The sequence below is a fragment of the Rhineura floridana genome, chromosome 11 (genome assembly GCF_030035675.1).
Source record: "Rhineura floridana isolate rRhiFlo1 chromosome 11, rRhiFlo1.hap2, whole genome shotgun sequence".
NCBI classification, from domain to species: domain Eukaryota; kingdom Metazoa; phylum Chordata; class Lepidosauria; order Squamata; family Rhineuridae; genus Rhineura; species Rhineura floridana.
The window spans coordinates 7399934-7427315 of NC_084490.1; the positions used below are offsets into that span (position 1 = coordinate 7399934).

The following is a 27382-nucleotide window of genomic DNA, read 5'->3' on the forward strand; positions in this document are numbered from 1 at the left end:
ATAAGGCCTCTCCTATTTCATCAGGGAATACAACAGGGTCTGGGGTGGGGTGAGGAAGGGCCTTTCCAGTGGTCGGGAACTCCCTCCCTGCTGAGGAATATCTGATTGCATCATCTTCATAGTTTTACATTATAGGTTAAAAAACAATTATGCATTAGCGAAGAGCCACAAAGCGGACACTCAAATGCATAAAGAACTGTTAACAATAATTGTATGCCTCATAAGCAATTCATTGTGGAAGGGAGGAGTGGTAAGGCTGCCTTGGCTTTCGATAGAGATTTGTAGGAAACATTTGTGGAGAGTCAGTCCTTTAAGCAACCAGTAAAATGTTAGTCTTCAAGCAAACAAGAAATAATCAGTCTCACACTTGCAACCACAAAACTTCTTGCTCAACAGTGCATTCTTTGAAGCTCTGCTGCCCCCTTGTGAGAAACAGTTGGAGAAGAGCTATCAGGCCAGGCCCATCTTCTGGAAAATGTGTCTATGTCACAGGTAGCCAATATGCTGCCCTCCAGATGTTTCTGGACTGCAACTCCCATCATCCCTGGCTATTGGCCATTGGAACTAGGGTTTATAAGACCTGTAGTCCCAAACATGTTGAGGACGCCATTTCTTTTATGCCTGATCTGTATTATACTGGCAGCCTCATCCCCAGCATTCTTCTGGAATTCCAAGAAAATTCATATCCCTTCTGATAAGTTCTTCATTCAAGTTCTTATTGCAGATATGTCAAGTTGGAAAGCTGACATGAGCAACGGAGTGTTTTTGCTTGGCTTTAGATTCACTCCCTCTCTCTGTGTGTATTGTACAGTAATACACAGCAGTGTCCTCAGGCTTCAGGTTGTTCATTTGCAGAAACAGCATGTTTGAAGGGTTGTCCTTGGAGATGGAGAAGCACCCTTTCACTGAGTGGGCATAGAACTACTTGCTCCCATCAGTGTGTATCAAAGCCATCCATTCCAGTCCTTTCCCAGGAGGCTACCTCATCCAGTCCATGTCACAGCTGCTATAGGTGAACCTGAAGTAGGGTTGCCAGGTTCATGGCCTGAGACTGATCCTGTATCTGTAGGAGAAGAGAATGTCAGCCATGTGCAGGTGTTCTTGCAACACTGTAATGAGATAAACCACAAAGTGGAATTCTCCCTTCCCCCTGCACAACTTTTAAAGATACAGAAGACCTCTTGGGCTCTCCAACACTGGAGGCATTCAAGGCAGCTGGACAGCCATCTGTCAGGTATGCTTTAAGTTGGATTTCTGCATTAAGCAGGGGATTGGACTTGAACTTATAGGCCTCTTCCTACTCAATTATTCTATGATTCTGTGATTCTAATTTATGTATGAAGAGTCAACCCATCACTTTTTTTTTTTTTTGGTAATTCACACTATTTTATAGTGGTCAGACCAATGTGCATCATTTCTTTTTTTTTTTAACACATTTTATTTCTTCTTCGCCATACAAATATCAGAACAGTATAAAGCAATGCATAACACACAACCAAAGAAATAAAAAGAACATTTTTTACATTGTTGCATATAAACACTTCTAATCAAAAAATAAACACACAGTTATTTCAATATACAGCTAAAGGAGATATAGATGCACTATAAAATACAATAATTTGGGCATGCACACATTACAAAACACAATTTGAGTGATTATTTGTCAGATGCAATTTTATGGGAAATTAGTTGCCATCTTCCAAGGCATGGGGCCTGTATAAGCTCAAACAGATATAGTCCTGGGTTTCTCTTTTATCCTGAGTTGTATGTAACTGCAGGGAGAGCATCCTGTTTAAATCAGGCACAGACACCGCCTGAGCTTTCTCATATAAGAATGAGTTTAGAATCACTCCCAAACTGTGAACTTGGTCCTTTAGGGGAAGTAAAACCCCTTCTAGGAATGGTTGCACACATCTATCCAGAGACAGCAATTCTCCTGCCTTCACATCTCAGAAATGATATTGTAGAGCATAATCATCTTAAAGCACCTAACGTGATAATGTTTCCTCACCAGGTGTTGCTTCAGCCCCTTTGATCATTTTGGTCCCCTTTTCTGCATGTTTCATAGCTCAACAATACCATTTTTGAGAAGTGGATACAGAAAAAGTGGAGTGCACTGGGGGAGCAGGATAGAGGGCATAAAATTATGCATGGTGTGGACCAAGGGGATAGAGAGGGGGTTTCTCTGTCCCTCATCATCATAGATCCCAATGGAGTCATCCAACAACTCTGAATGGTTGAAGATTCAGGACAGAGAAATGCAAATACTTCACACATGCATGGGTTTCATAGAAGAAGGGCCTCCGCAGAAGATAGCAGGTCGCAAAGCACCAGAAAGATGATAATGATGAACAAGGCTCCCAACCCAACATCCAATAAATGCCTTATGTAAAGAGTGAGTCTTCATTGTACTGCAGTGAATGTCACTCACGTGGCATAGATAACTTCAACTCTATCCAGAATCCATTCAAAATTCCTAATTCTGGGAAAAACAAGCTTATTTTATGTTATGAACTTTAAATTTGGTTGGGATGATTGCTCAGCTAAATGGATTACTGCTTGCGAAGATCTTCAATATCAAACATTCCTTTATTATTCACTGCCTAATCTATACCTTCCTTCTCGAGGTTAGAAAACCAGTTCTGGCCACCATGAACTTTGGGTAAAAAATGAAGGGTTGTTTCCCAGAGTATACTGTCAGTGATCTCCTATGCCCTGATCCATTAATGTTAACCAAAGAATAAAAAATCTCAAAACATATGGGCATCCTTACAAGGGAAACTTTGTAGAGAGACTTAAATGTAATTTAAAAGTAATTTTTTTAACAATTATGCAAAGGTAAATCCATGCAAATACCTTTCCCAAGACATGTTGTTATGATATGATGGATGAAAGACAAATTACTTAATGCTTTCTCCTTATTAAACTCTCCTTATTGTTTAGTTCAGGCCTCAGCAGAATGATGTAACATTTTGGGGAAAAGATGCAACCCAGTAATCCAGCACAGGAGGCTAAGATGGAGAAGATCTCCACAGCCACCATGGCTTTTCCTCTAGAACTCAGGTAAGTGGGAACAAAAGAGACCCACACACTACAAAATGCCAACATGCTGAAAGTAATAAATTTGGCTTCATTAAAACTATCGGGTAACTTGCGGGCTAGGAATGCTACAATGAAGCTCATTATGCCCAAGAGGCCCATGTAGCCTAGGACACAGTAAAACAGAGTGACTGACCCTTCCTTACATTGTACAATAATTTCTCCAGTTATTGAGTGCATGTCAAAATTAGGGAAGGGGGGAGAGTTTATCAGCCACATAGTACAGGTACTTGCTTGAATAAGAGAGCAAGAAATGACAATGGAGGTGGAGAGCCTTTTCCCCACCCACTTCCTCATGCTGGACCCTGGTTTGGTGGCCATGAAAGCGACAACCACAGTGATGGTTTTGGCCAGCACACATGAAACAGCTACAGAGAATACAATGCTGAAAGTTGGTTGCCGGAGAAGGCAGGTCATTTTCCCAGGTTGGCCAAGAAATAGCAAAGGGGAGAGGAAGCAGAGCAGGAGGGAGGCAAGGAGAGTGTAGGTGAGGTCCCGGTTATTGGCTTTGACTATGGGGGTATGTTTGTGCCTAATAAAAATTATGAGCACTAAGGCCGTGATGAGTGAGAAAGAAACAGAAACTGTGGCTAAACAGATCCCCAGAGGTTCTTCATAAGATAGAAAGGTTATAAGTTTGGGGATACAAGCATCTCTCTCTCTGTTTTGATACTGATCTTCTGGGCACTGGAAACAGTCATCCACATCTGAAAGACATAATAATACAGTGGCATGTTAGTGCCAATTCATCTGCCACATCAAATTCAATCAGCAAGTCTGATGGCAAAATTGCAAGTATATGACCTACCTGTCTGGTTTGATATCTTCCCCTCTGGACATGGAGCACAATCATAGCAGCAAAACTTTTCCCCTTCCTTCCTTTTTTTCTGATAGCCAGGGAGACAGTGTTCATTGCACACAGAAAGAGGAAGCACCTATTCCAAAATGTGAGAGGTGTTTTGGGAAGAAGATTTGTGAAGAACTTTGATGTGGATCACCTCCAGAGCCATGCTATATTTTACCAGGTGTGGCAAGAATTGCATGGTGTCACTAATAATATACATAAAATGTATCGATTTCAATGCTGAAATTGAGAGATTTGGAATTTCTGTAGGTATGGGATGGAAGATGTGTGTAAAATCACTTGGAGATTTGGGGAAAAATTAAGTAGCTTTTTAATGTTTTTTTCAATAAAATACAATAAGTATATGTAATCATGACGGGATGGGAGATGTGTGTAAAATCAGTTGGAGATTTGAAAAAAAATTAAGTAGGTTATAAATGTTTGTTTTCAATAAAATACAATAAATATCATATATAATCATGACATGGCAAGTACAGAACTGCAGTTATTCCGTCCTCCTCTTCCAGCAGGCTAGAATAGTAGATAGCTCTGCAGGCTAATATTTTCAGTAGGGTTATTTACAAGATTGCATTAGACAGAACAAGTGTTTTCTTTTACTCTAATCCATGTGTAGAACAGAGAGGCGGGAACCACAGAATCCATACCTGGCTAAACTCTCTGTGCCACAAAATTAAATCCTCATTAATAATGAATTCTTCTCCTTCCAGATCACTGAGATCCACCCTTCCAATGTTCACTCTCTGGAAGGACTTGTTTGGGAATGTGACAAGATTCATGATGTCAAATCCACCTCTCAATTCCCCTTTATCATCGAAGGACATAGTTTCTCCTGCCGAGTTGTTAAATGAAACACTGTGAAGAAATGGGTCAACCTAGTTTAAAGAGAAAACATGGTTTAGGCTGAATCTGATACCATGCTCTAGTGACAGAATGAAATGTTAACCCACAAATCTGTATCGATGACTAAGTTGCAGAATACTTTTTTCATTTGATTTTCACACACCAGATAGCTTGGTTGAATCTCACCATCTATTAATCTGTCCATTGAAATGAGAAGACTTTCATGTGCAGACATTACCTGCCATGAATGCAGTGACTGAAGTTCATCAACTTTACCACATCCAATTGCTCTTTCTTTGGATCTAGATGAGTACATGGCATGCAAAGCGTGAGCCAAAGCATAGACAGCATTGTAGATACTATAGCTGTGGCCAGTCATGTGCATTTCAAAAAGTCCTGTTGTGAGACTGTCCATCTTTTCCTCTCCAGAACATGCATCACTGATGTGCATAGGGAACTTTGGATCTGGAAAGAAGCAGTCAAATGCTTGCTCCCAGAAGTCTTTGAAAAAACCATCTGCATGGGTCCTGGAAGATTTTACGCTTTGAATAAATTCCTCAAACTCCAAGAGCTCTCTTGAGTGAATTGCAAAGGAGATTGAACCTTGGAACAGCTGGAAATCCCAGTTTCTCTGAAGGCCAGTTGATATATAATCTATCTGAGGTGTCAATACCCACACCTTTCCAATTGAATAGTTTTCCTTATTTCCATAATCTTGAAAAAACTTGACAGCTTTCAGCCAGGAAATTGTCAAGGATTCTCCATAGCAGATAATTGTACTGGCCTGCTTATCTCTGAGAGATGCATAAATTATTGTGATGATATCAAGTATTTTTTCTACATTATCCAAATGAACTTGCTGTGGTATTCTCTTTGTGAAGGCTGAACAGATCCCATTCTGAGAAAACAGTAGCTCCAGGGTATTCATGAAACGTTCTCCACTGTTATCATCCACAGCAAAGAGTCCAACCCATGTCCATCTGAAACACTCTAGTAACCGGATAATCCCAATATATTGATGATTTTCATTTGGGACCATGGAGTAGAAAGAAAAGCTCTGCATTGCTTGCATGTCCTCTGAGGCAAATGAGCCATAGGTGAGCTAAAATAAAGTGCAAAGATATTGTGGAGATAAGAGACTTCTTTCTCTGCTGTTTTATGAAACATCTATTTGCTGTATGAGTTTATAGGTTCAGTGAGAGCTAGTAAAAGAATTTCCTGCTTTTACATTCCCAGGTTTTGAGAATATAAGGCGATTTCTGGGATTTCCCCCCACTAATTAATTTGATTTGATAATGAAAAGAAAAGAATGTAATCTTCATTTCCCAAGATAATGCCCCTACCTGTGGAATCTTGTAGACGCTTAAGATGTCTGCTATGTGGAATGCAATGTCAGGGGAAAGTCCCCCAATAGCAGCTATGAGGTTTGTCTGGGTGTCACATTTGTAGTTAGCAACAAATCTATGTGACTTGAAGAGCAGATCCAGAGTGGTCCGATAAGTCATCCGTGCATCATAGTAGCTGTCATAGATGTGGAACCCAAGTGTGACATTGGGCAAGATCTTGGTATTCGCATTGATCTCTTTTATGGCAAACACCAAGGCCAGGATATGCTGATAGAATTTTGTCACTACACTGTTAAACGAGTAAATACATTCTCTCAGGAATATTAATACAATTGTTCCATAATCCCATTCATTTCTGTAAGAATATCCTTGTATTTCGTGCTGATTTTTCTATGCAATAAACACTTTCAGCCAAAATATAATGTGCAGATCTGTCACTTTCCATTTCTCTTTGATTTTCATTTTCCAGCCACAAATTTGATTTTCAACATTTTCCCATCCCTTTGCATTTTTTTTATTTTTAAAGTCATTATGGAAATTATTCAGCGTTTTATTTCAAATTTCTCCTGATATCCCATTTTTAAAGCAATTTCCCCTAATGTAATGCATATCTGTATGTTACTAATACATGCCTTTTTATGCCCACTTTGTCCTTAAATGCACATTTTAATACACATCATTTGGTGAAAGAACTGCACTACTAAATTTAGAGAAGTGTACATTTGGAAGGACAACTACGTATCTGTTCATGTCTTGTTTCATGAAGGGTGACTATGAGTGTTTCATATTAAAATGCCATCTGAATTTCTCTCCCATCCATTACCACTTGCTTTTCTTGTGGAGATCAGTTTGTAGAAGCTTTCTTTAACTTTTGTCTCCCTCTTTACACTGGCTATCTATACAAACCAACTTAGGTGACCAAAGAATGTACTGAATGAAGCGATGCAGTGATGCACATACACGAGAGGGGAGATCTCTATCTCTGTTCCTCTCTCTCTCACACACATTCTAAGAAGACACAGTCCTCTTAGGTAGGTGGGTAGGGAAACTGGAGAAAACAATGTGCTTTGATTCCCAATTCCTTGAACTTTGGATGTCCCCCTCTCAACCTCCCCCCACACACACACACACACAAAATCAGTTCTGAGCATCCTGAGAGATGATACATTCACTTTTGTTATTGATTCTGTATTATGAAGTTTTTGTTTCTGTCTGATGGCACTCTGCACAATGCCCCTCCATCACTGTAGGTTGGTGTGTGTGTTTCTGTAATAAAACAGAGAAAGCAGAGATTTGATTTCTGTTCTAAAATATTTTTGCTTCTGACTTTGTCAAGTGCTCTTTTTTCCTCAGAAGAGCTCACCAAGGCAAAAGCCAACACATATTGCAAGAGAAATTAAATCTCTCTTTTGTCAAATCACAGTATCATATATATTACTTCAGTGAGTAACTGAATCCTGAAAGTGATCCAGAGCATGCTGGTGTGAAGCACTGTTGGATGCTTTTTAACACGCACACACACAGAGAGAGAGTCCATGAAATTTTATACCACAAGACTCTTCCATGCTTTTATCAGTGCATCTTTTCATTTAACAATCTTCTTAATTTTACTTGAAGTCTATGTGGTTCATTGTAATTATTTTGGTATCTGTCTCTGTGCATGCATTCCATCTCCTCACTGATGACTCCACTGCAGAGCTACAGCCATCGGTAGCTTTCTGGGAGCAGCATCGTTGCTGATTATTGAGGTGCCAATCTGTGCCCATGCACTCGCTGCTCCTTACCAGGAGTGATGGAGGTGAGATGGCAGTGAAGGCGGTACTGTGTGGGCACACCTGAGGAGTCAATCTAGCCAGTGCCCCTATGCAGCCCTCAGATCATTGCTGCCTCACCCCCCACTTCTCAATAAGTGGCAGTGATGTTGCTGCTGGGAGGCGATTGTGATCCACTCCTGCTTCACACCCCCATGCTGCTTCGCAAAAGAGAAGAGCTCTCACTGGAGGATGATGGTGTCCATATTTCATAAATTTAGTGGAATGCAGAAGATTCAGAGTGTAGTTCAGAAGGAGGAGTGGACCTGGACTGAACATGTTCTATATGTACTTTCTTTGAGCATACCGTTACTCATGTGTGTGTGTGTGTGTGTGTGTGTGTGTGTGTGTGTGTGTGTGTGTGTGTGTGAGAGAGAGAGAGAGAGAGAGAGAGAGAGAGAGAGAGAGATCTGAAGGATTACAGAAGAAAAGAGGAGGTAATGTAATTGCTTACTGTGGAACCTCAAACAGCTTCTGAGAAGGACACTCCTGGAAAGAAACTTCAGGAAAAAGGTAAATGATCTGAGAAGCAATCCCACCAATGAGGAGGTCACCTGGCTGGTACCATTCATGAGGAACAGGGATTGGGTCACCCGCAGGGCACTTCATAGTATCCACTCTGCACACAATGAGAGGCAGCAGAATCAGCACCAGAAGCCTCACCAGCATGGCAGCAAAGCTCCTCTCAAGGCAGACTCTTCTGTGTTCACATTAACTGCTTGACTTTGTACTGGATACTGTCTGTCTCTGACAATGCACTTCTTAAAGGGAAACCTCTCACCTTTGCTTTCAACAGCACCAACAGTGTTACAAATGCTTTGGATACTAGCTTCGACTGGTAATACTCCAGTTTTAGTGCTGTCTGATTAAGATGAAAAAAAGAGAGTTGTCAGTAATACTATTAACTGAGACCTGCCTGCCTCTTCATGCCCCCACTCCCAACTCTCAGGGGCACAGGGGCTTATTTATAACTATTTCCAAGCTTGCTTATTGTCTCTTTTCTAATGTCTTCTAGAAAAAACTTTAGAGGTTTGGCCAAGTGGACAAATTATTGTGGTTTGGATAATTGCAGGGGAAGATAATTAACTTCAGATTTTAGGCTTCAAGTAATAGGAAATATGCTGGGTCTTTTATTTATTTTTATTTTTTTGTAGATGAGAAATGTTTCTCATGGTGCAAAGGACCTAGTGATAGAAAACTGGTGCATACAAAAATGGGAAAAGTTTATAATGTCCAGGGATCGGGTCACCTGCAGGGCACTTCATAGTATCCACTCTGCACACAATAGGAAGCAGCCAAGTGTTCAAATTATTGTGGTTTGGATAATTGCAGGGGAAGATAATTAACTTCAAATTTTAGGCTCCAAGTAATAGGAAACATGTGGGGTCTTTTATTTATTTATTTATTGTAGACGAGAAATGGTTCCAGATTTCCCTGTTGAGCAAAGCCATCATCTTTTCCAGGGAGACAAAGTAGTGCTAAATCCTAATATGCAGTCCACTGTCTGCCACCAGTTTTTACCAGTAAAATGGAGAAAACATTTCTCAGTTCAATAAAATTGTAACCTAGAACATGTGGGAATGGGATCAAGAAAAAGATCCTTGATTTAACCTAAAACTATAAGTGAAATCATCATATTCCCACAAAACACAATGGATGCAAGGAAAGGGTAGAGAGAAGCTGCAAGTGGGCTATAGGTGCAAGACCCAACAGATGGAAGAATCATTTTCTCCATGTAGACAATATGGAAATGCAACACCCTCACAATACAATATCATCTTCAGGAAAGATGTCTGGATTGCATGAAAATGGGTACTACTGCAGACTTATTACACAGCAACCTGGTAATATGGAAAGAAGTTACCCTGATGAACGGAACCATTCTGCCAAGCCAGTGGGAAATTGCTTAAGAAGGCTCTTTCAAAAGTTCCCCCCCCCAATTAAAGGAGAACATCCTATGTGAGAGATCACAATTCAGCTGCAGTTTCCTAGCTCACCAACCCATTTGGAAAATTATAAGTACTGCTGGGCAAGATCTTTAACCTGAGAAAGATCTCAGTGAACTAGAATGCTATTTTTGTTCTTTTGTAAAGCTGAGTGGAGGAGTGTATTTCTTTTTCAAAGCTTTTTCTGTAACTGCTGTGTTGTTTTAATAGAATTGTTTATTATACAGCCACAAGAGTGGCTGTATACTATAGCCAACATGGATTTTTCACATTCCACAATGTTAAATTGAAAATACCCCCATGACATTCTGATGCTTCCCATAAGCTCATTTCAAAACAAACCTTACAAAACCTATAGTCCTGAACTCATAAATGCTTGCTTAACAACACTCTCAAATTTCATGGTGATACACAAAACAGTCAGAGAGAATTGAGAGTTCAAAGTCTAAAAAGAGAGGGAAAAAACCCAGACCCCTTTTGGACTTTTTTCTGCCAGAGTTCTCATAATCTGTTGAAATTCATTAAAAATCAGCCATGGTCACAGAGTACCTGTAGTCCTAATGCTGACCTTGTCCCCATACTCTGACCTTCATCTTCTGCAGTGTAAAAGTTAAAAAAATGCCTGGCTGATTTTTAATTAATTTAAGAAATTTTGGCTGGAACCCTATGATAACATGGGGCATGCTCAGTAAGAACCAAATGTCAGAGTTCTAAAAGCCAGACTCACTTCTGCTGGGCTTGCTTAATCAGGGGGCCACACCCACACCAGACTTTGATTGCACAAGAGACAGTCATGGCTTCCCTCAGAGAATCCTGGGAAGTGTAGTTTGTGAAGGGTGCTGAGAGGAGACTCCTGTTCCACTGAGAGAGCTCCAGCGGCCAGACTGGTTTAACAGTCAGCCACTCTGATTGAAGGTCTGTGAGAGGAACAGGGTGTCTCCTAGCAACTCTCAGCACCCTTCACTAACTACACATCCCAGGATTCTTTGAGAGACGTCATGACTGTCCAAAGTGGAATAAAGGCCTGGTGTGGATGTGGCCAGGGACAGCTTTGGTTTAAATTTGGGTGGGAGGCTACATGTGCCTGCTGTAGAATAAAAAGGTGGGGGAAATGCTGAAAAGCAATGATACTATTCACAGTGTTTTCCATTTAGAAAGGAAAGGGGCTTCCCCTCTGCCCAGTGCCCTCTCACACAATCTCCTCCCCCTCCCCTCACTGCCCCCCCCAGGTCAGTCTTGGACTATGACCTGGGAATACAACAATATATACAACAACTGTTGGGGTAAAATATCACAAATACACAACAAATACAAAAACAACTTATGAAGTGCCTAAACATGTGACCTGCAACATTGTCATATTTAATGTTGAACTGTGTAGTAGTTGTTCATACGTGTGTTGACCATTGCAGAAAACAATGTCGAAACGCATTTGGTCACATGTGGTATTTGTGATATTTTACCCCTACAGTTGTTGCTGTATATATTGACTGTATTTACTCTTGATTAACTAGCTGTGATAGTGATATATATCTCTTTAAAATAATTTTCCATAAAGGATCCACACCTTCATTACTGGCAGTTTTTAGTGTTTTTCTGGTTCCCAATTCTTTTTCCTTTATGCTATGTATGCCCCAGTTAGCGAGACGGGCCATTAACCTGATGTTAATGTTAAGTTCAGCAAGGCTTGTTCTTCTATGTGCTTAGTTAATCTAGCTTTAATAATACTTTCTACCAGTTTTCCAGGGACAGAAGTTAAGCTAACTGGCCTGTAATTTCTGGGATCCCCTCTGGATCCCTTTTTGAAGATTGGCGTTACATTTGCCACTTTCCAGTCCTCAGGCACGGAGGAGGACCCGAGGGACAAGTTACATGTTTTAGTTAGCAGATCAGCAATTTCACCTTTGAGTTCTTTGAGAACTCTCGGGTGGATGCCATCCGGGCCCGGTGATTTGTCAGTTTTTATATTGTCCATTAAGCTTAGAACTTCCTCTCGTTACCACTATTTGTCTTAGTTCCTCAGAATCCCTTCCTGCAAATGTTAGTTCAGGTTCAGGGATCTGCCCTATATCTTCCACTGTGAAGACAGATGCAAAGAATTCATTTAGCTTCTCTGCAGTCTCCTTATCGTTCTTTAGTACACCTTTGACTCCCTTATCATCCAGGGGTCCAATTGTCTCCCTAGATGGTCTCCTGCTTTGAATGTATTTATAGAATTTTTTGTTGTTGGTTTTTATGTTCTTAGCAATGTGCTCCTCAAATTCTTTTTTAGCATCCCTTATTGTCTTCTTGCATTTCTTTTGCCAGAGTTTGTGTTCTTTTTTATTTTCTTCATTCGGACAAGACTTCCATTTTCTGAAGGAAGACTTTTTGCCTCTAAGAGCTTCCTTGACTTTGCTCGTTAACCATGCTGGCATCTTCTTGGCCCTGGCGGTACCTTTTCTGATCTGCGGTATGCACTCCAGTTGAGCTTCTAATATAGTGTTTTTAAACAACTTCCAAGCATTTTCGAGTGATGTGACCCTCTGGACTTTGTTTTTCAGCTTTCTTTTTACCAATCCCCTCATTTTTGTGAAGTTTCCTCTTTTGAAGTCAAATGTGACCGTGTTGGATTTTCGTGGCAATTGGCCAGTTACATGTATGTTTAATTTAATAGCACTGTGGTCACTGCTCCCAATCGGTTCAACAACACTTACATCTCGCACCAGGTCCCGGTCCCCACTGAGGATTAAGTCCAGGGTTGCCGTCCCTCTGGTCGGTTCCATGACCAACTGGTCTAGGGAATAGTCATTTAGAATATCTAGAAACTTTGCTTCTTTGTCATGACTGGAACACATATGCAGCCAGTCTATGTCCGGGTAGTTGAAGTCACCCATTACTACCACATTTCCTAGTTTGGATGCTTCCTCAATTTCATATCTCATCTCAAGGTCTCCCTGAGCATTTGATCAGGGGGACAATAGATCGTTCCCAGTATTAAGTCCCTCCTGGGGCACGGTATCACCACCCACAACGATTCTGTGGAGGAGTCTGCTTCTTTTGGGGTTTCGAGCTTGCTGGATTCAATGCCTTCTTTCACGTATAGAGCGACTCCGCCACCAATACGTCCTTTCCTGTCCTTCCGATATAGTTTATATCCAGGGATAAACGTATCCCACTGGTTTTCTCCATTCCACCAGGTCTCCGTTATGCTCACTATATCAATGCTCTCCTCAAAGACCAAGCACTCCAGTTCTCCCAACTTGGTTTGGAGGCTCCTAGCATTAGCGTACAGGCACTTGTAAGCAGTGTCTCTCTTCAAGTGTCTTTGGCACTTGTGGTTAGGCCTGTGGTAATTTTGCTCTTCTGAATTTATATCCTGTGCCCCTGCTCTCACAATGCCTACTTCTAGGCCTACCCCTTTTAAAATTTCAGACACTGTCTGCCACCAGTTTTTATTATTTATTTATGTATTTATTCATTGCACTTGTATACCGCCCCATAGCCGAAGCTCTCTGGGCGGTTTACAGCAATCAAAAACATTAAAACAAATGCACAATTTAAAAGCATATTTTAAAAACAATTTAAAACACAATTTTAAAATTCAAAACAATATAAAAACAATTTAAAAACACATGCTAAAATGCCTGGGAGAAGAGGAAAGTATTGACCAGGCATCGAAAAAATAACAGTGTTGGCACCAGGTGCACCTCGTCAAGTACATCATTCCATAATTTGGGGGCCACCACTGCGAAGGCCCTACCAGTAAAATGGAGAAAACATTTCTCAGTTCAATAAAATTGTAACCTAGAACATGTGGGAATGGGATCAAGAAAAGTGCTTTGTTCTATGTTTAAAGTGTTTTTAACACTTTTGTTTGCCACTCTGTGCTCCTGCTGGGAGGAAGGATGGGCTATAAATCAAATAATAAATAAATAAATAAATAATAAACCAAAAGATCCTTGATTTAATCTAAAACTGTCCCTACAATGTGGTGTAATATTTGTTGTGCAACCAACTTAACAACTTAAGCACATCAGGTTAATGGCCCGTCTCGCTAACTTGGGCATACATAGCATAAAGGAAAAAGAATTGGGAACCAGAAAAACACTAAAAACTGCCAGTAATGAAGGTGTGGATCCTTTATGGAAAATTATTTTAAAGAGATATATATCACTATCACAGCTAGTTAATCAAGAGTAAATACAGTCAATATATACAGCAACAACTGAAGGGATTCTGAGGGACTGAGACAAATAGTGGTAACGAGAGAGGAAGTTCTAAGCTTAATGGACAATATAAAAACTGACAAATCACCGGGCCCGGATGGCATCCACCCGAGAGTTCTCAAAGAACTCAAAGGTGAAATTGCTGATCTGCTAACTAAAACATGTAACTTGTCCCTCGGGTCCTCCTCCGTGCCTGAGGACTGGAAAGTGGCAAATGTAACGCCAATCTTCAAAAAGGGATCCAGAGGGGATCCCAGAAATTACAGGCCAGTTAGCTTAACTTCTGTCCCTGGAAAACTGGTAGAAAGTATTATTAAAGCTAGATTAACTAAGCACATAGAAGAACAAGCCTTGCTGAACTTAACATTAACATCAGGTTAATGGCCCGTCTCGCTAACTGGGGCATACATAGCATAAAGGAAAAAGAATTGGGAACCAGAAAAACACTAAAAACTGCCAGTAATGAAGGTGTGGATCCTTTATGGAAAATTATTTTAAAGAGATATATATCACTATCACAGCTAGTTAATCAAGAGTAAATACAGTCAATATATACAGCAACAACTGTAGGGGTAAAATATCACAAATACCACATGTGACCAAATGCGTTTCGACATTGTTTTCTGCAATGGTCAACACACGTATGAACAACTACTACACAGTTCAACATTAAATATGACAATGTTGCAGGTCACATGTTTAGGCACTTCATAAGTTGTTTTTGTATTTGTTGTGTATTTGTGATATTTTACCCCAACAGTTGTTGTATATATTGTTGTATTCCCAGGTCATAGTCCAAGACTGACCTGGGGGGGGCAGTGAGGGGAGGGGGAGGAGATTGTGTGAGAGGGCACTGGGCAGAGGGGAAGCCCCTTTCCTTTCTAAATGGAAAACACTGTGAATAGTATCATTGCTTTTCAGCATTTCCCCCACCTTTTTATTCTACAGCAGGCACATGTAGCCTCCCACCCAAATTTAAACCAAAGCTGTCCCTGGCCACATCCACACCAGGCCTTTATTCCACTTTGGACAGTCATGACGTCTCTCAAAGAATCCTGGGATGTGTAGTTAGTGAAGGGTGCTGAGAGTTGCTAGGAGACACCCTGTTCCTCTCACAGACCTTCAATCAGAGTGGCTGACTGTTAAACCAGTCTGGCCGCTGGAGCTCTCTCAGTGGAACAGGAGTCTCCTCTCAGCACCCTTCACAAACTACACTTCCCAGGATTCTCTGAGGGAAGCCATGACTGTCTCTTGTGCAATCAAAGTCTGGTGTGGGTGTGGCCCCCTGATTAAGCAAGCCCAGCAGAAGTGAGTCTGGCTTTTAGAACTCTGACATTTGGTTCTTACTGAGCATGCCCCATGTTATCATAGGGTTCCAGCCAAAATTTCTTAAATTAATTAAAAATCAGCCAGGCATTTTTTTAACTTTTACACTGCAGAAGATGAAGGTCAGAGTATGGGGACAAGGTCAGCATTAGGACTACAGGTACTCTGTGACCATGGCTGATTTTTAATGAATTTCAACAGATTATGAGAACTCTGGCAGAAAAAAGTCCAAAAGGGGTCTGGGTTTTTTCCCTCTCTTTTTAGACTTTGAACTCTCAATTCTCTCTGACTGTTTTGTGTATCACCATGAAATTTGAGAGTGTTGTTAAGCAAGCATTTATGAGTTCAGGACTATAGGTTTTGTAAGGTTTGTTTTGAAATGAGCTTATGGGAAGCATCAGAATGTCATGGGGGTATTTTCAATTTAACATTGTGGAATGTGAAAAATCCATGTTGGCTATAGTATACAGCCACTCTTGTGGCTGTATAATAAACAATTCTATTAAAACAACACAGCAGTTACAGAAAAAGCTTTGAAAAAGAAATACACTCCTCCACTCAGCTTTACAAAAGAACAAAAATAGCATTCTAGTTCACTGAGATCTTTCTCAGGTTAAAGATCTTGCCCAGCAGTACTTATAATTTTCCAAATGGGTTGGTGAGCTAGGAAACTGCAGCTGAATTGTGATCTCTCACATAGGATGTTCTCCTTTAATTGGGGGGGGAACTTTTGAAAGAGCCTTCTTAAGCAATTTCCCACTGGCTTGGCAGAATGGTTCCGTTCATCAGGGTAACTTCTTTCTATATTACCAGGTTGCTGTGTAATAAGTCTGCAGTAGTACCCATTTTCATGCAATCCAGACATCTTTCCTGAAGATGATATTGTATTGTGAGGGTGTTGCATTTCCATATTGTCTACATGGAGAAAATGATTCTTCCATCTGTTGGGTCTTGCACCTATAGCCCACTTGCAGCTTCTCTCTACCCTTTCCTTGCATCCATTGTGTTTTGTGGGAATATGATGATTTCACTTATAGTTTTAGGTTAAATCAAGGATCTTTTTACTGGTAAAAACTGGTGGCAGACAGTGGACTGCATATTAGGATTTAGCACTACTTTGTCTCCCTGGAAAAGATGATGGCTTTGCTCAACAGGGAAATCTGGAACCATTTCTCGTCTACAATAAATAAATAAATAAAAGACCCCACATATTTCCTATTACTTGAAGCCTAAAATCTGAAGTTAATTATCTTCCCCTGCAATTATCCAAACCACAATAATTTGTCCACTTGGCCAAACCTCTAAAGTTTTTCTAGAAGACATTAGAAAAGAGACAATAAGCAAGCTTGGAAATAGTTATAAATAAGCCCCTGTGCCCCTGAGAGTTGGGAGTGGGGGCATGAAGAGGCAGGCAGGTCTCAGTTAATAGTATTACTGACAACTCTCTTTTTTTCATCTTAATCAGACAGCACTAAAACTGGAGTATTACCAGTCGAAGCTAGTATCCAAAGCATTTGTAACACTGTTGGTGCTGTTGAAAGCAAAGGTGAGAGGTTTCCCTTTAAGAAGTGCATTGTCAGAGACAGACAGTATCCAGTACAGAGTCAAGCAGTTAATGTGAACACAGAAGAGTCTGCCTTGAGAGGAGCTTTGCTGCCATGCTAGTGAGGCTTCTGGTGCTGATTCTGCTGCCTCTCATTGTGTGCAGAGTGGATACTATGAAGTGCCCTGCGGGTGACCCAATCCCTGTTCCTCATGAATGGTACCAGCCAGGTGACCTCCTTGTTGGTGGGATTGTTTCTCAGATCTTTTACCATTCTCCTGAAGTTTCTTTCCAGGAGTGTCCTTCTCAGAAGCTGTTTGAGGTTCCACAGTAAGCAGTTACATTTCCCCCTCTTTTCTTCTGTAATCCTTCAGATCTCTCTCTCTCTCTCTCTCTCTCTCTCTCTCTCTCTCTCTCTCTCTCTCTCTCTCTCTCTCTCACACACACACACACACACACACACACACACACACACACACACATGAGTAACAGTATGCTCAAAGAAAGTACATATAGAACATGTTCAGTCCAGGTCCACTCCTCCTTCTGAACTACACTCTGAATCTTCTGCATTCCACTAAGTTTATGAAATATGGACACCATCATCCTCCAGTGAATGCTCTTCTCTTTTGCGAAGCAGCATGGGGGTGTGAAGCAGGAGTGGATCACAATCGCCTCCCAGCAGCAACATCACTGCCACTTATTGAGAAGTGAGGGGTGAGGCAGCAATGATCTGAGGGCTGCATAGGGGCACTGGCTAGATTGACTCCTCAGGTGTGCCCACACAGTACCGCCTTCACTGCCATCTCACCTCCATCACTCCTGGTAAGGAGCAGCGAGTGCATGGGCACAGATTGGCACCTCAATAATCAGCAACGATGCTGCTCCCAGAAAGCTACCGATGGCTGTAGCTCTGCAGTGGAGTCATCAGTGAGGAGATGGAATGCATGCACAGAGACAGATACCAAAATAATTACAATGAACCACATAGACTTCAAGTAAAATTAAGAAGATTGTTAAATGAAAAGATGCACTGATAAAAGCATGGAAGAGTCTTGTGGTATAAAATTTCATGGACTCTCTCTCTGTGTGTGTGCGTGTTAAAAAGCATCCAACAGTGCTTCACACCAGCATGCTCTGGATCACTTTCAGGATTCAGTTACTCACTGAAGTAATATATATGATACTGTGATTTGACAAAAGAGAGATTTAATTTCTGTTGCAATATGTTTTGGCTTTTGCCTTGGTAAGCTCTTCTGAGGAAAAAAGAGCACTTGACAAAGTCAGAAGCAAAAATATTTTAGAACAGAAATCAAATCTCTGCTTTCTCTGTTTTATTACAGAAACACACACACCAACCTACAGTGATGGAGGGGCATTGTGCAGAGTGCCATCAGACAGAAACAAAAACTTCATAATACAGAATCAATAACAAAAGTGAAATGTATCATCTCTCAGGATGCTCAGAACTGATTTTGTGTGTGGGGGGGGGAGGTTGAGAGGGGGACCAAAGTTCAAGGAATTGGGAATCAAAGCACATTGTTTTCTCCAGTTTCTGTAGCTTCCTACCTAAGTGGACTTATGGGTGTGTGTGTGTGCGTGTGTGTGTGTGAGAGAGAGAGAGAGACACACACACACACACAGAGAAACCTCCCCTCTTGTGTATGTGTGTGTAAGAGGCACTCATTGCATCACTACATTCAATATGATCTTTGGTCACCTAAGTTGGTGCATATAAATAGCCAGAATGCAAAGAGGGAGGCAAGAGGAAAAGAAAGCTTCTACAAACTGATCTCCACAAGAAATTCAAATGGTAATGGGTGGGAGAGAAATTCAGATGGCATTTTAATATGAAACACTCATAGTCACCCTTCCTGAGAAAAGACATGAACTGAAATGCAGTTGTCTTTCCAAATGTACACGTCTCTAAATTTAGTAGTGCAGTTCTTTCACCACATAATGTGTGTGAAAATATAAATTTTGGGAGAAAGTGAGCATAAAAATGCATGCATTAGTGACATACAGATATGCATTACATTAAGGGAAATTGCTTTAAAAATGGGATATCAGGAGAAATTTGAAATAAAATGCTGAATAATTTTCATATGGACTTTAAAAATAAAAAATATCAAAGTGAGAGAAAATGTTGAAAATTGAATTTGTGACTGAAAAATGAAAAACCAAGGGAAAATAAAGATGATAGATTTTGGCTGAAAGTGTTTATTGCATAGAAAAATCAGCACGAAATACAAGGATATTCTTACAGAAATGAATGGGATTATGGAGCAATGGTGTCATACTCTGAAGTATTAATATTCCTGAGAGAATGTACTTACTCTATTGACAGTGTAGTGACAAAATTCTATCAGCATATCCTGGCCTTGGTGTTCGCCATAAAAGAGATCAATGCGAATCCCAAGATCTTGCCCAATGTCACACTTGGGTTCCACATCTATGACAGCTACTATGATGCACGGATGACTTATCGGACCACTCTGGATCTGCTCTTCAAGTCACATAGATTTGTTGCTAACTACAAATGTGACACCCAGACAAACCTCATAGCTGCTATTGGGGGACTTTCCCCTGACATTGCATTCCACATAGCAGACATCTTAAGCGTCTACAAGATTCCACAGGTAGGGACATTATCTTGGGAAATGAAGATTACATTCTTTTCTTTTCATTATCAAATCAAATTAATTAGTTGGGGAAAATCCCAGAAATCGCCTTATATTCTCAAAACCTGGGAATGTAAAAGCAGGAAATTCTTTTACTGGCTCTCACTGAACCTATAAACTCATACAGCAAATAGATTATTCATAAAACAGCAGAGAAAGAAGTCTCTTATCTCCACAATAACTTTGCACTTTATTTTAGGTCACCTATGGCTCATTTTCATAAAACAGCATAGAAGAAGCCTCTTTTTAATATAAATTTTATTTTCAAAATAAACAAAATGTAAACATAGCCAAGAGAATAAACCCAAAATATTACACTATAGTGCCGTGAAAAAGTATTTACCCCCTGTCTGATTTTCTGCGTTGTTGCATATTTTTGGCACTGAAAGTTGTCAGATCTTGAACCAAAACCTAATATTAGGCAAAAAGGAAGCTGAGTGAACAAACAACAAAACATTTTGATATTTATTTCATTTATTTATTAAAGAAAGTTAGGCAACACCCAATGCCCCTGTGTGAAAAAGTATTTGTCCCCCTATTAACTCAACCCAATGAATGAAATTATTAGGGCCAGAAGTTGGAATATCTTGGTAAACAATCAGGCCTGCTTTGGGCCAGCCCTGTCCAATATAAATCTGGCTAACTTTGGCCCTTGCCATCAGATTGAAGTTGCCAGCACACAGGTTCTAAAGCCACATCATGCCATAATCAAAAGAAATTACTGAACACCTCTGGAAAACAGTTGTTGATGCATATCAGTCTGGAAAAGGTTACAAAGCCATTTTCTAAGGCTCTGGGGCTCCACTGAACCATAGTCACAACCATATTGACCAAATGGAGAAGGTTTGGGACAGCAGAAGTGGCTGTTCTGCCAAAATCCTTCCAAGAGCAAGGCGTAAAATCATCCAGGAAGTCATGAAGGACCCCAAAACAACATCCAGGGATCTGCAGGCCTCTCTCACCTCAGCCAAGGTCAGTGTTCATAACTCCACCATCAGAAAGACATTGTGCAAACATGTTATTCATGGCAGAATAGCAAGGCAGAAACCACTGCTCACTAAGAAGAACATGAATGCTCGTCTAGAGTTTGCCAAAAAGCACCTGGTTGATCCTCAAGAGTTCTGGAACAATGTTCAATGGACAGATGAGTCAAAGATGGAATTTTTTGGGCAACATGAGCCCTGTTATGTCTGGTGAAAACCAAACACTGCTTTCCACATGAAGAACCTCATACCTACAGTCAAGCATGGTGGTGGCAGAGTCATGGTTTGGGGATACTTTGCTTCATCAGGACCTGGATGACTCGCCATCACTGAAGGAACCATGAATTCTGCTTTGTCTCAGAGAATTCTACAGGCGAATGTCAGGCCATCCATCTGGACGCTGAAGCTTAAGCGCGGCTGGGTCATGCAGCAAGACAATGATCCGAAACACACAAGCAAGTCTACATCAGAATGGTTGAGGAACAAGAAAGTTAGAGTTTTGGAATGGCCTAGTCAAAGTCCAGACCTAAACCCCATTGAGATGTTGTGGCAGGACCTGAAAGGCACAGTTCATGCTCAAATACCCACAAATGTCACTGTATCTTGTATCTCCTAATATAAATGGGATGATATGGCCTATCTGATTGCCAGATAATACATTTCTAAATTTGGAATTCCCCATCCTCCCACTCGTATTCTTTTTTTGCCCCCCAATAAATTGATTTATATGTTGCTGCCATAAATGTAATTGCTTTAAAGGAACCTCAATTGGAAGAACTTGAAATAAAAAGGTACATTTTGCTGTTATTTTTATCAGAGCCAATTTATCCATCAAAGTAAAGTTGGATTTTTCCATCTTTTCACATCTTTGTTAATACTCTGCCAGACTTGACCCTCATTTTCCTCATACATTTTGTTCAAATTTCTAGTGATCTGTACTTCTAGGTATTTCAGTCTTGAAAATGATTTTTTAACATTAGGAGGGACATTAAAGCATAAAGCCTCCGATTTTTGAAAATTCACTTGGAGGCCTGTAAATAGTTCAAAAGATTCAAATTCTCTTTTTAAAGCCACGACTGTTTTCCAAGGATTTGAAGTTGTAATTACTATGTCATCCACATAAAGCCCTATCACATACTTTTGATCTTTATGTTTACTCCTACCACATCTCTTCCATGTTGTAATCTAATTGCTAGGGGTTCTAACACTAAAATAAACAAAAAAGGTGACAAAGGATATCCCTGCTTTGTCTCTCACTGAATTTCAAACAACTCTGAATCCAGATTATTTAACCTTTTACCCTTAGAAATCAAGTATATACGCTCAATCAACCCTTTAAATTTTGGGCCAAACCCCATTCTTGTTATCACCTCAATCAGAAACTCTCATTCCAGACAAAGGCTTTAAATACATCTAGCGCTAATACTGCCAGTGGGGAGGAAGACATTTTGCTAAAATGAATAGTATTTAATATTTTGCGGCTAGAATCTGCCATTTGTCTATGAGAGACAAATCTCATTTGGTCTAAGCCAATCACCTTTCTTAATATATTCTTTAACCTATTAGCCATTACTGTGCCAAATATTGTATAGTCTTGATTAATTAATGGGATTAACTGATAAGAGTCAACTTTTGTTCGATTCCTAAATGGCTTCGGAATTGTAACAATTTTTTTAATTCTAGCCATGTTCTTGCTAGTGAGCCTCCCTCCATTATATTGTTCAATAATCTCACTAAATAGGGAATGAGGTTTTAAAATGTTTTGTAATAATCTGTAGTATGCCCATTGGGACTTGGAGCATTTCCAGTTTTTTATTTGCTTTATAACCTCTTCTATCTCCTCCTTGGATATCCGATCCTCTGTCATTTCTTTATCCTCCTGTAACACCTGTGGTAAAACTACTGAATCTAAAAAATTAACTATGTTTTCTGGAGAGGGTTTTACAGATCTATATAATTTTTTTATAAAATTCAGAAACTTTTTATGTCTGCTACAGAATACAAATTAGTTCCATCTTCTCCCACTAAACAAAATAATCTTGCCTTTTCCCTTTTCTTTTTAGTTCTTTGTGCTAATAACCTGGAACACTTTCCTCCACATTTGTAATATTTCTGTTTCATATACAGTAAATTAATCATCACTGTGTTTAAAAGGTCTAATTATAGACCTTTTAAGAAGTCTTTTAACTTATCTCCACAATAACTTGGTCCCAGGCTACGGTCTGAAGGCACATGACACCATCGCCCTACTGAAGCTAAGCAGGGTTAGGTCTGGTCAGTGCCCACCAGGGAACCATATGTAAGCTGTGTTGACTTTCTATCAAGAAAAGAAAGGTGGGGTATAAATTAAATAAATAAGTAACTTTGCACTTTATTTTAGCTCACCTATGGCTCATTTGCCTCAGAAAACACGCAAGCAATGCAGAGCTTTTCTTTCTACTCCATGGTCCCAAATGAAAACCACCAATATACAGGGATTATCCGGTTACTTCAGTATTTCAGATGGACATGGGTTGGGCTCTTTGCTGTGGATGATAACAGCGGAGAATGTTTTTTAAAGACCCTGGAGCCACTGTTTTCCAAGAATGGAATATGTTCAGCCTTCACAAAGAGAATCCCGCAGCAAGTTCATATGGATAATATAGAAAAAATACTTGATATCATCACAATAATTTATGCATCTCTCAGAGATAAGCAGGCCAGGACAGTTATATGCTATGGAGAATCCTTGACAATTTCCTGGTTGAAAACTGTCAAGTTTTTTCAAGATTATGGAAAAAAGGGAAACTATTCAATTGGAAAGGTGTGGATTTTGACACCTCAGATAGATTATATATCAACTGGCCTTCAGAGAAACTGGGATTTCCAGCTGTTCCAAGGTGCAATTTCCTTTGCAATTCACTCAAGAGAGCTCTTGGAGTTTGAGGAATTTATTCAAAGCATAAAATCTTCCAGGTCCCAAGCAGATGGTTTTTTCAAAGACTTCTGGGAGCAAGCATTTGACTGCTTCTTTCCAGATCCAAAGTTCCCTATGCACGTCAGTGATGCATGTTCTGGAGAGGAAAAGATGGACAGTCTCACAACAGGACTTTTTGAAATGCACATGACTGGCCACAGCTATAGTATCTACAATGCTGTCTATGCTTTGGCTCACGCTTTGCATGCCATGTACTCATCTAGATCCAAAGAAAGAGCAATTGGATGTGGTAAAGTTGATGAACTTCAGTCACTGCATTCATGGCAGGTAATGTCTGCACATGAAAGTCTTCTCATTTCAATGGACAGATTAATAGATGGTGAGATTCAACCAAGCTATCTGGTGTGTGAAAATCAAATGAAAAAAGTATTCTGCAACTTAGTCATCGATACAGATTTGTGGATTAACATTTCATTCTGTCACTAGAGCATGGTATCAGATTCAGCCTAAACCATGTTTTCTCTTTAAACTAGGTTGACCCATTTCTTCACGGTGTTTCATTTAACAACTCGGCAGGAGAAACTATGTCCTTCGATGATAAAGGGAAATTGAGAGGTGGATTTGACATCATGAATCTTGTCACATTCCCAAACAAGTCCTTTCAGAGAGTGAACATTGGAAGGGTGGATCTCAGTGATCTGGAAGGAGAAGAATTCATTATTAATGAGGATTTAATTTTGTGGCACAGAGACTTTAACCAGGTATGGATTCTGTGGTTCCAGACTCGCTGTTTTACAAATGGATCATAAGGATAAAAGAAACACTTGTTCTGTCTAATGCAATCTTGTAAATAACCCTACTGAAATTATTAGCCTGCAAAACTATTTACTATTCTAGCCTACTGGAAGAGGAGGACCAAATAACTGCAGTTCTATACTTGCCATGTCATGATTATATACAATAGTTATTTTGTTTTACTGAAAAAAACATTTATAGATTACTTAATATTTTAAAAATTATCCAAGTGGTTCTACATATATCTCCCATCCCAAACCTAGCACATTCAAAAACTAGATAAAAAACAGAAATTCCAAATCTCTCAATTTCAGGATGGAAGCCAGTATGTTTTATGTATATTGTTAGTGTCACCATGCAATTCTTGCCACACCTGGTAAAATATAGCATGGCTCTGGAGGTGATCCACATCAAAGTTCTTCACAAATCTTCTACCCAAAATTCCTGTTGCGTTTGGGAATAGGTGCTTCCCCTTTCTGTGTGCAATGAACACTGTCTCCCTGGCTATCAGAAAAAAAGGAAGGCAAGGGAAAAGTTTTGCTGCTATGATTGTGCTCCATGCCCAGAGGGGAAGATATCAAACCAGACAGGTGGGTCATATACTTGCAATTTTGCCATCAGACTTGCTGATTGAATTTGATGTGGCAGATGAATTGGCACTAACATGTCACTGTATTATTATGTCTTTCAGATGTGGATGACTGTTTCCAGTGCCCAGAAGATCAGTATCAAAACAGAGAGAGAGATGCTTGCATCCCCAAAGTTATAGCCTTTCTTTCTTATGAAGAACCTCTGGGGATCTGTTTAGCCACAGTTTCTGTTTCTTTCTCACTCATCACAGCCTTAGTGCTCATAATTTTTATTAGGCACAAACATACCCCCATAGTCAAAGCCAACAACCGGGACCTCACCTACACTCTCCTTGCCTCCCTCCTGCTCTGCTTCCTCTCCCCTTTGCTATTTCTTGGCCAACCTGGGAAAGTGACCTGCCTTCTCCGGCAACCAACTTTCAGCATTGTATTCTCTGTAGCTGTTTCATGTGTGCTGGCCAAAACCATCACTGTGGTTGTCGCTTTCATGGCCACCAAACCAGGGTCCAGCATGAGGAAGTGGGTGGGGAAAAGGCTCTCCACCTCCATTGTCATTTCTTGCTCTCTTATTCAAGCAAGTACCTGTACTATGTGGCTGATAAACTCTCCCCCCTTCCCTAATTTTGACATGCACTCAATAACTGGAGAAATTATTGTACAATGTAAGGAAGGGTCAGTCACTCTGTTTTACTGTGTCCTAGGCTACATGGGCCTCTTGGGCATAATGAGCTTCATTGTAGCATTCCTAGCCCGCAAGTTACCCGATAGTTTTAATGAAGCCAAATTTATTACTTTCAGCATGTTGGCATTTTGTAGTGTGTGGGTCTCTTTTGTTCCCACTTACCTGAGTTCTAGAGGAAAAGCCATGGTGGCTGTGGAGATCTTCTCCATCTTAGCCTCCAGTGCTGGATTACTGGGTTGCATCTTTTCCCCAAAATGTTACATCATTCTGCTGAGGCCTGAATTAAACAATAAGGAGAGTTTAATAAGGAGAAAGCATTAAATAATTTGTCTTTCATCCATTATACCATAATAATATGTTTCAGGAAAGGTGTTTGTAAGGATTTGCCATTGCATAATAATTGTTAAAAATATTTACTTTTAAGTTACATTTCAGTCTCTCTACAAAGTTTCCTTTGTAAGGATGCCCATATGTTTTGAGATTTTTTATTCTTTGGTTAACATTAATGGATCAGGGCATAGGAGATCACTTACAGTATACTCTGGGAAACAGCCCTTCATTCTTTACCCAAAGTTCATGGTGGCCAGAACTGGTTTTCTGTCCTCAAGAAGGAAGGTATAGATTAGGCAGTGAATAATAAAGGAATGTTTGATATTGAAGATTTACCCAAACAATAATCCCTTTAGCTGAGCAATCATCCCAACCAAATTTAAATTTCATAATAGTGCATAAGATAAGCTTGTTTTTCCCAGAATTAGGAATTTACATTAACACATTCACTGGAGACAGGGGGTATAATATTTAACCCCACTTATGCAAAACGAACTCCAAAGGTAATTTTTGAAGGAAATCCTTTCATGTTCTTTGATTACAGACACATACACTCCCTCTAATTTTCCATCTATCCCAATGATATCCAAAAGTGCATTTCAGGTAAGGTTTTGCATGGGTCAAATTAGCACTTGTGGGTCCAACAGTTTCCTGGATACTTCACATTGTTCTCTAGGAACACCAGTTCACTGTGATGGACCTCAGACCAAAGAAGTATGAGATGTTGTGTGTCTGGCTGCTGGTTATTTCAAAAGGGAGAGCCTAACTCTTGCCAGATACAGAAAATGTTTTCCTGACTTTGTGTCCTGACAGTCTTACAAGCAAGGTATATTCCTTTACTATCCCCTTTCCCTTCCCCCCCCTATATTTCAGGTGTGTATCTTTGTGTTCACTATGTTGGGTTTGAATCAGTAGGCCATCTCTTACCTCTCATAAGTCTAGCGTGATTGTATTGGCTAGACTCTACTTGCGTTTTAAACTGTAAATCTGAATGCTACACTTTTTCCTTTTCCTCTTATTAAAGCAATCTTTTATTACATCTCTTGTGTGTGTTCTTAATTGAGATATTAAGGGTAAGATTGCATGCATTAGAGCAATGTGCAGGTTTGACTCCAGCAAAAGTTTCTACTTCACTCTTGGGGGTAGGCTTAGGTCCCATGCAGTGTGGACACACATAGGGGTTCAGATGTACATGTGAAGCACCCTTGAAGGTTCCCATTAGTCTACGTCATCAAGTGCTTCCTTCAGCTGTCTCAAAAGAGGATCTGTTCCATGATGGGATCTTAGTTTTGAATGGATCATGGATCCATGCCATGTGAGTGATATGCACTGCAATATAATGAAGACTCACTCTTTAACTCAAGGTATTTATTAGATATTAGGGCCTGACCCTTTTTCAACATTATCATCACCTTTCCTG

At 40.1% G+C, this 27382-nt stretch overlaps 2 protein-coding genes across 2 annotated transcripts; one reads left to right on the forward strand and one right to left on the reverse strand.

Annotated features, from left to right (window-relative positions):
- Positions 1-2904: 2904 nt before the first annotated feature.
- On the reverse strand, positions 2905-9843 carry LOC133366897 (vomeronasal type-2 receptor 26-like). The gene is made up of 7 exons (XM_061590438.1): positions 9826-9843; positions 8743-8823; positions 6148-6417; positions 5043-5906; positions 4609-4836; positions 3908-4034; positions 2905-3806 (listed from the first exon to the last, which is right to left on the reverse strand). The coding sequence occupies exons 1-7, from the start codon at positions 9841-9843 to the stop codon at positions 2905-2907; spliced, it is 2490 nt and encodes an 829-aa protein (XP_061446422.1).
- A 13248-nt stretch (positions 9844-23091) lies between these two features.
- On the forward strand, positions 23092-25953 carry LOC133367255 (vomeronasal type-2 receptor 26-like). The gene is made up of 4 exons (XM_061591277.1): positions 23092-23892; positions 24099-24326; positions 24824-24950; positions 25052-25953. Exons 1-4 carry the CDS (start codon positions 23092-23094, stop codon positions 25951-25953), a joined length of 2058 nt encoding a protein of 685 aa, XP_061447261.1.
- The last annotated feature ends 1429 nt before the right edge of the window (positions 25954-27382 follow it).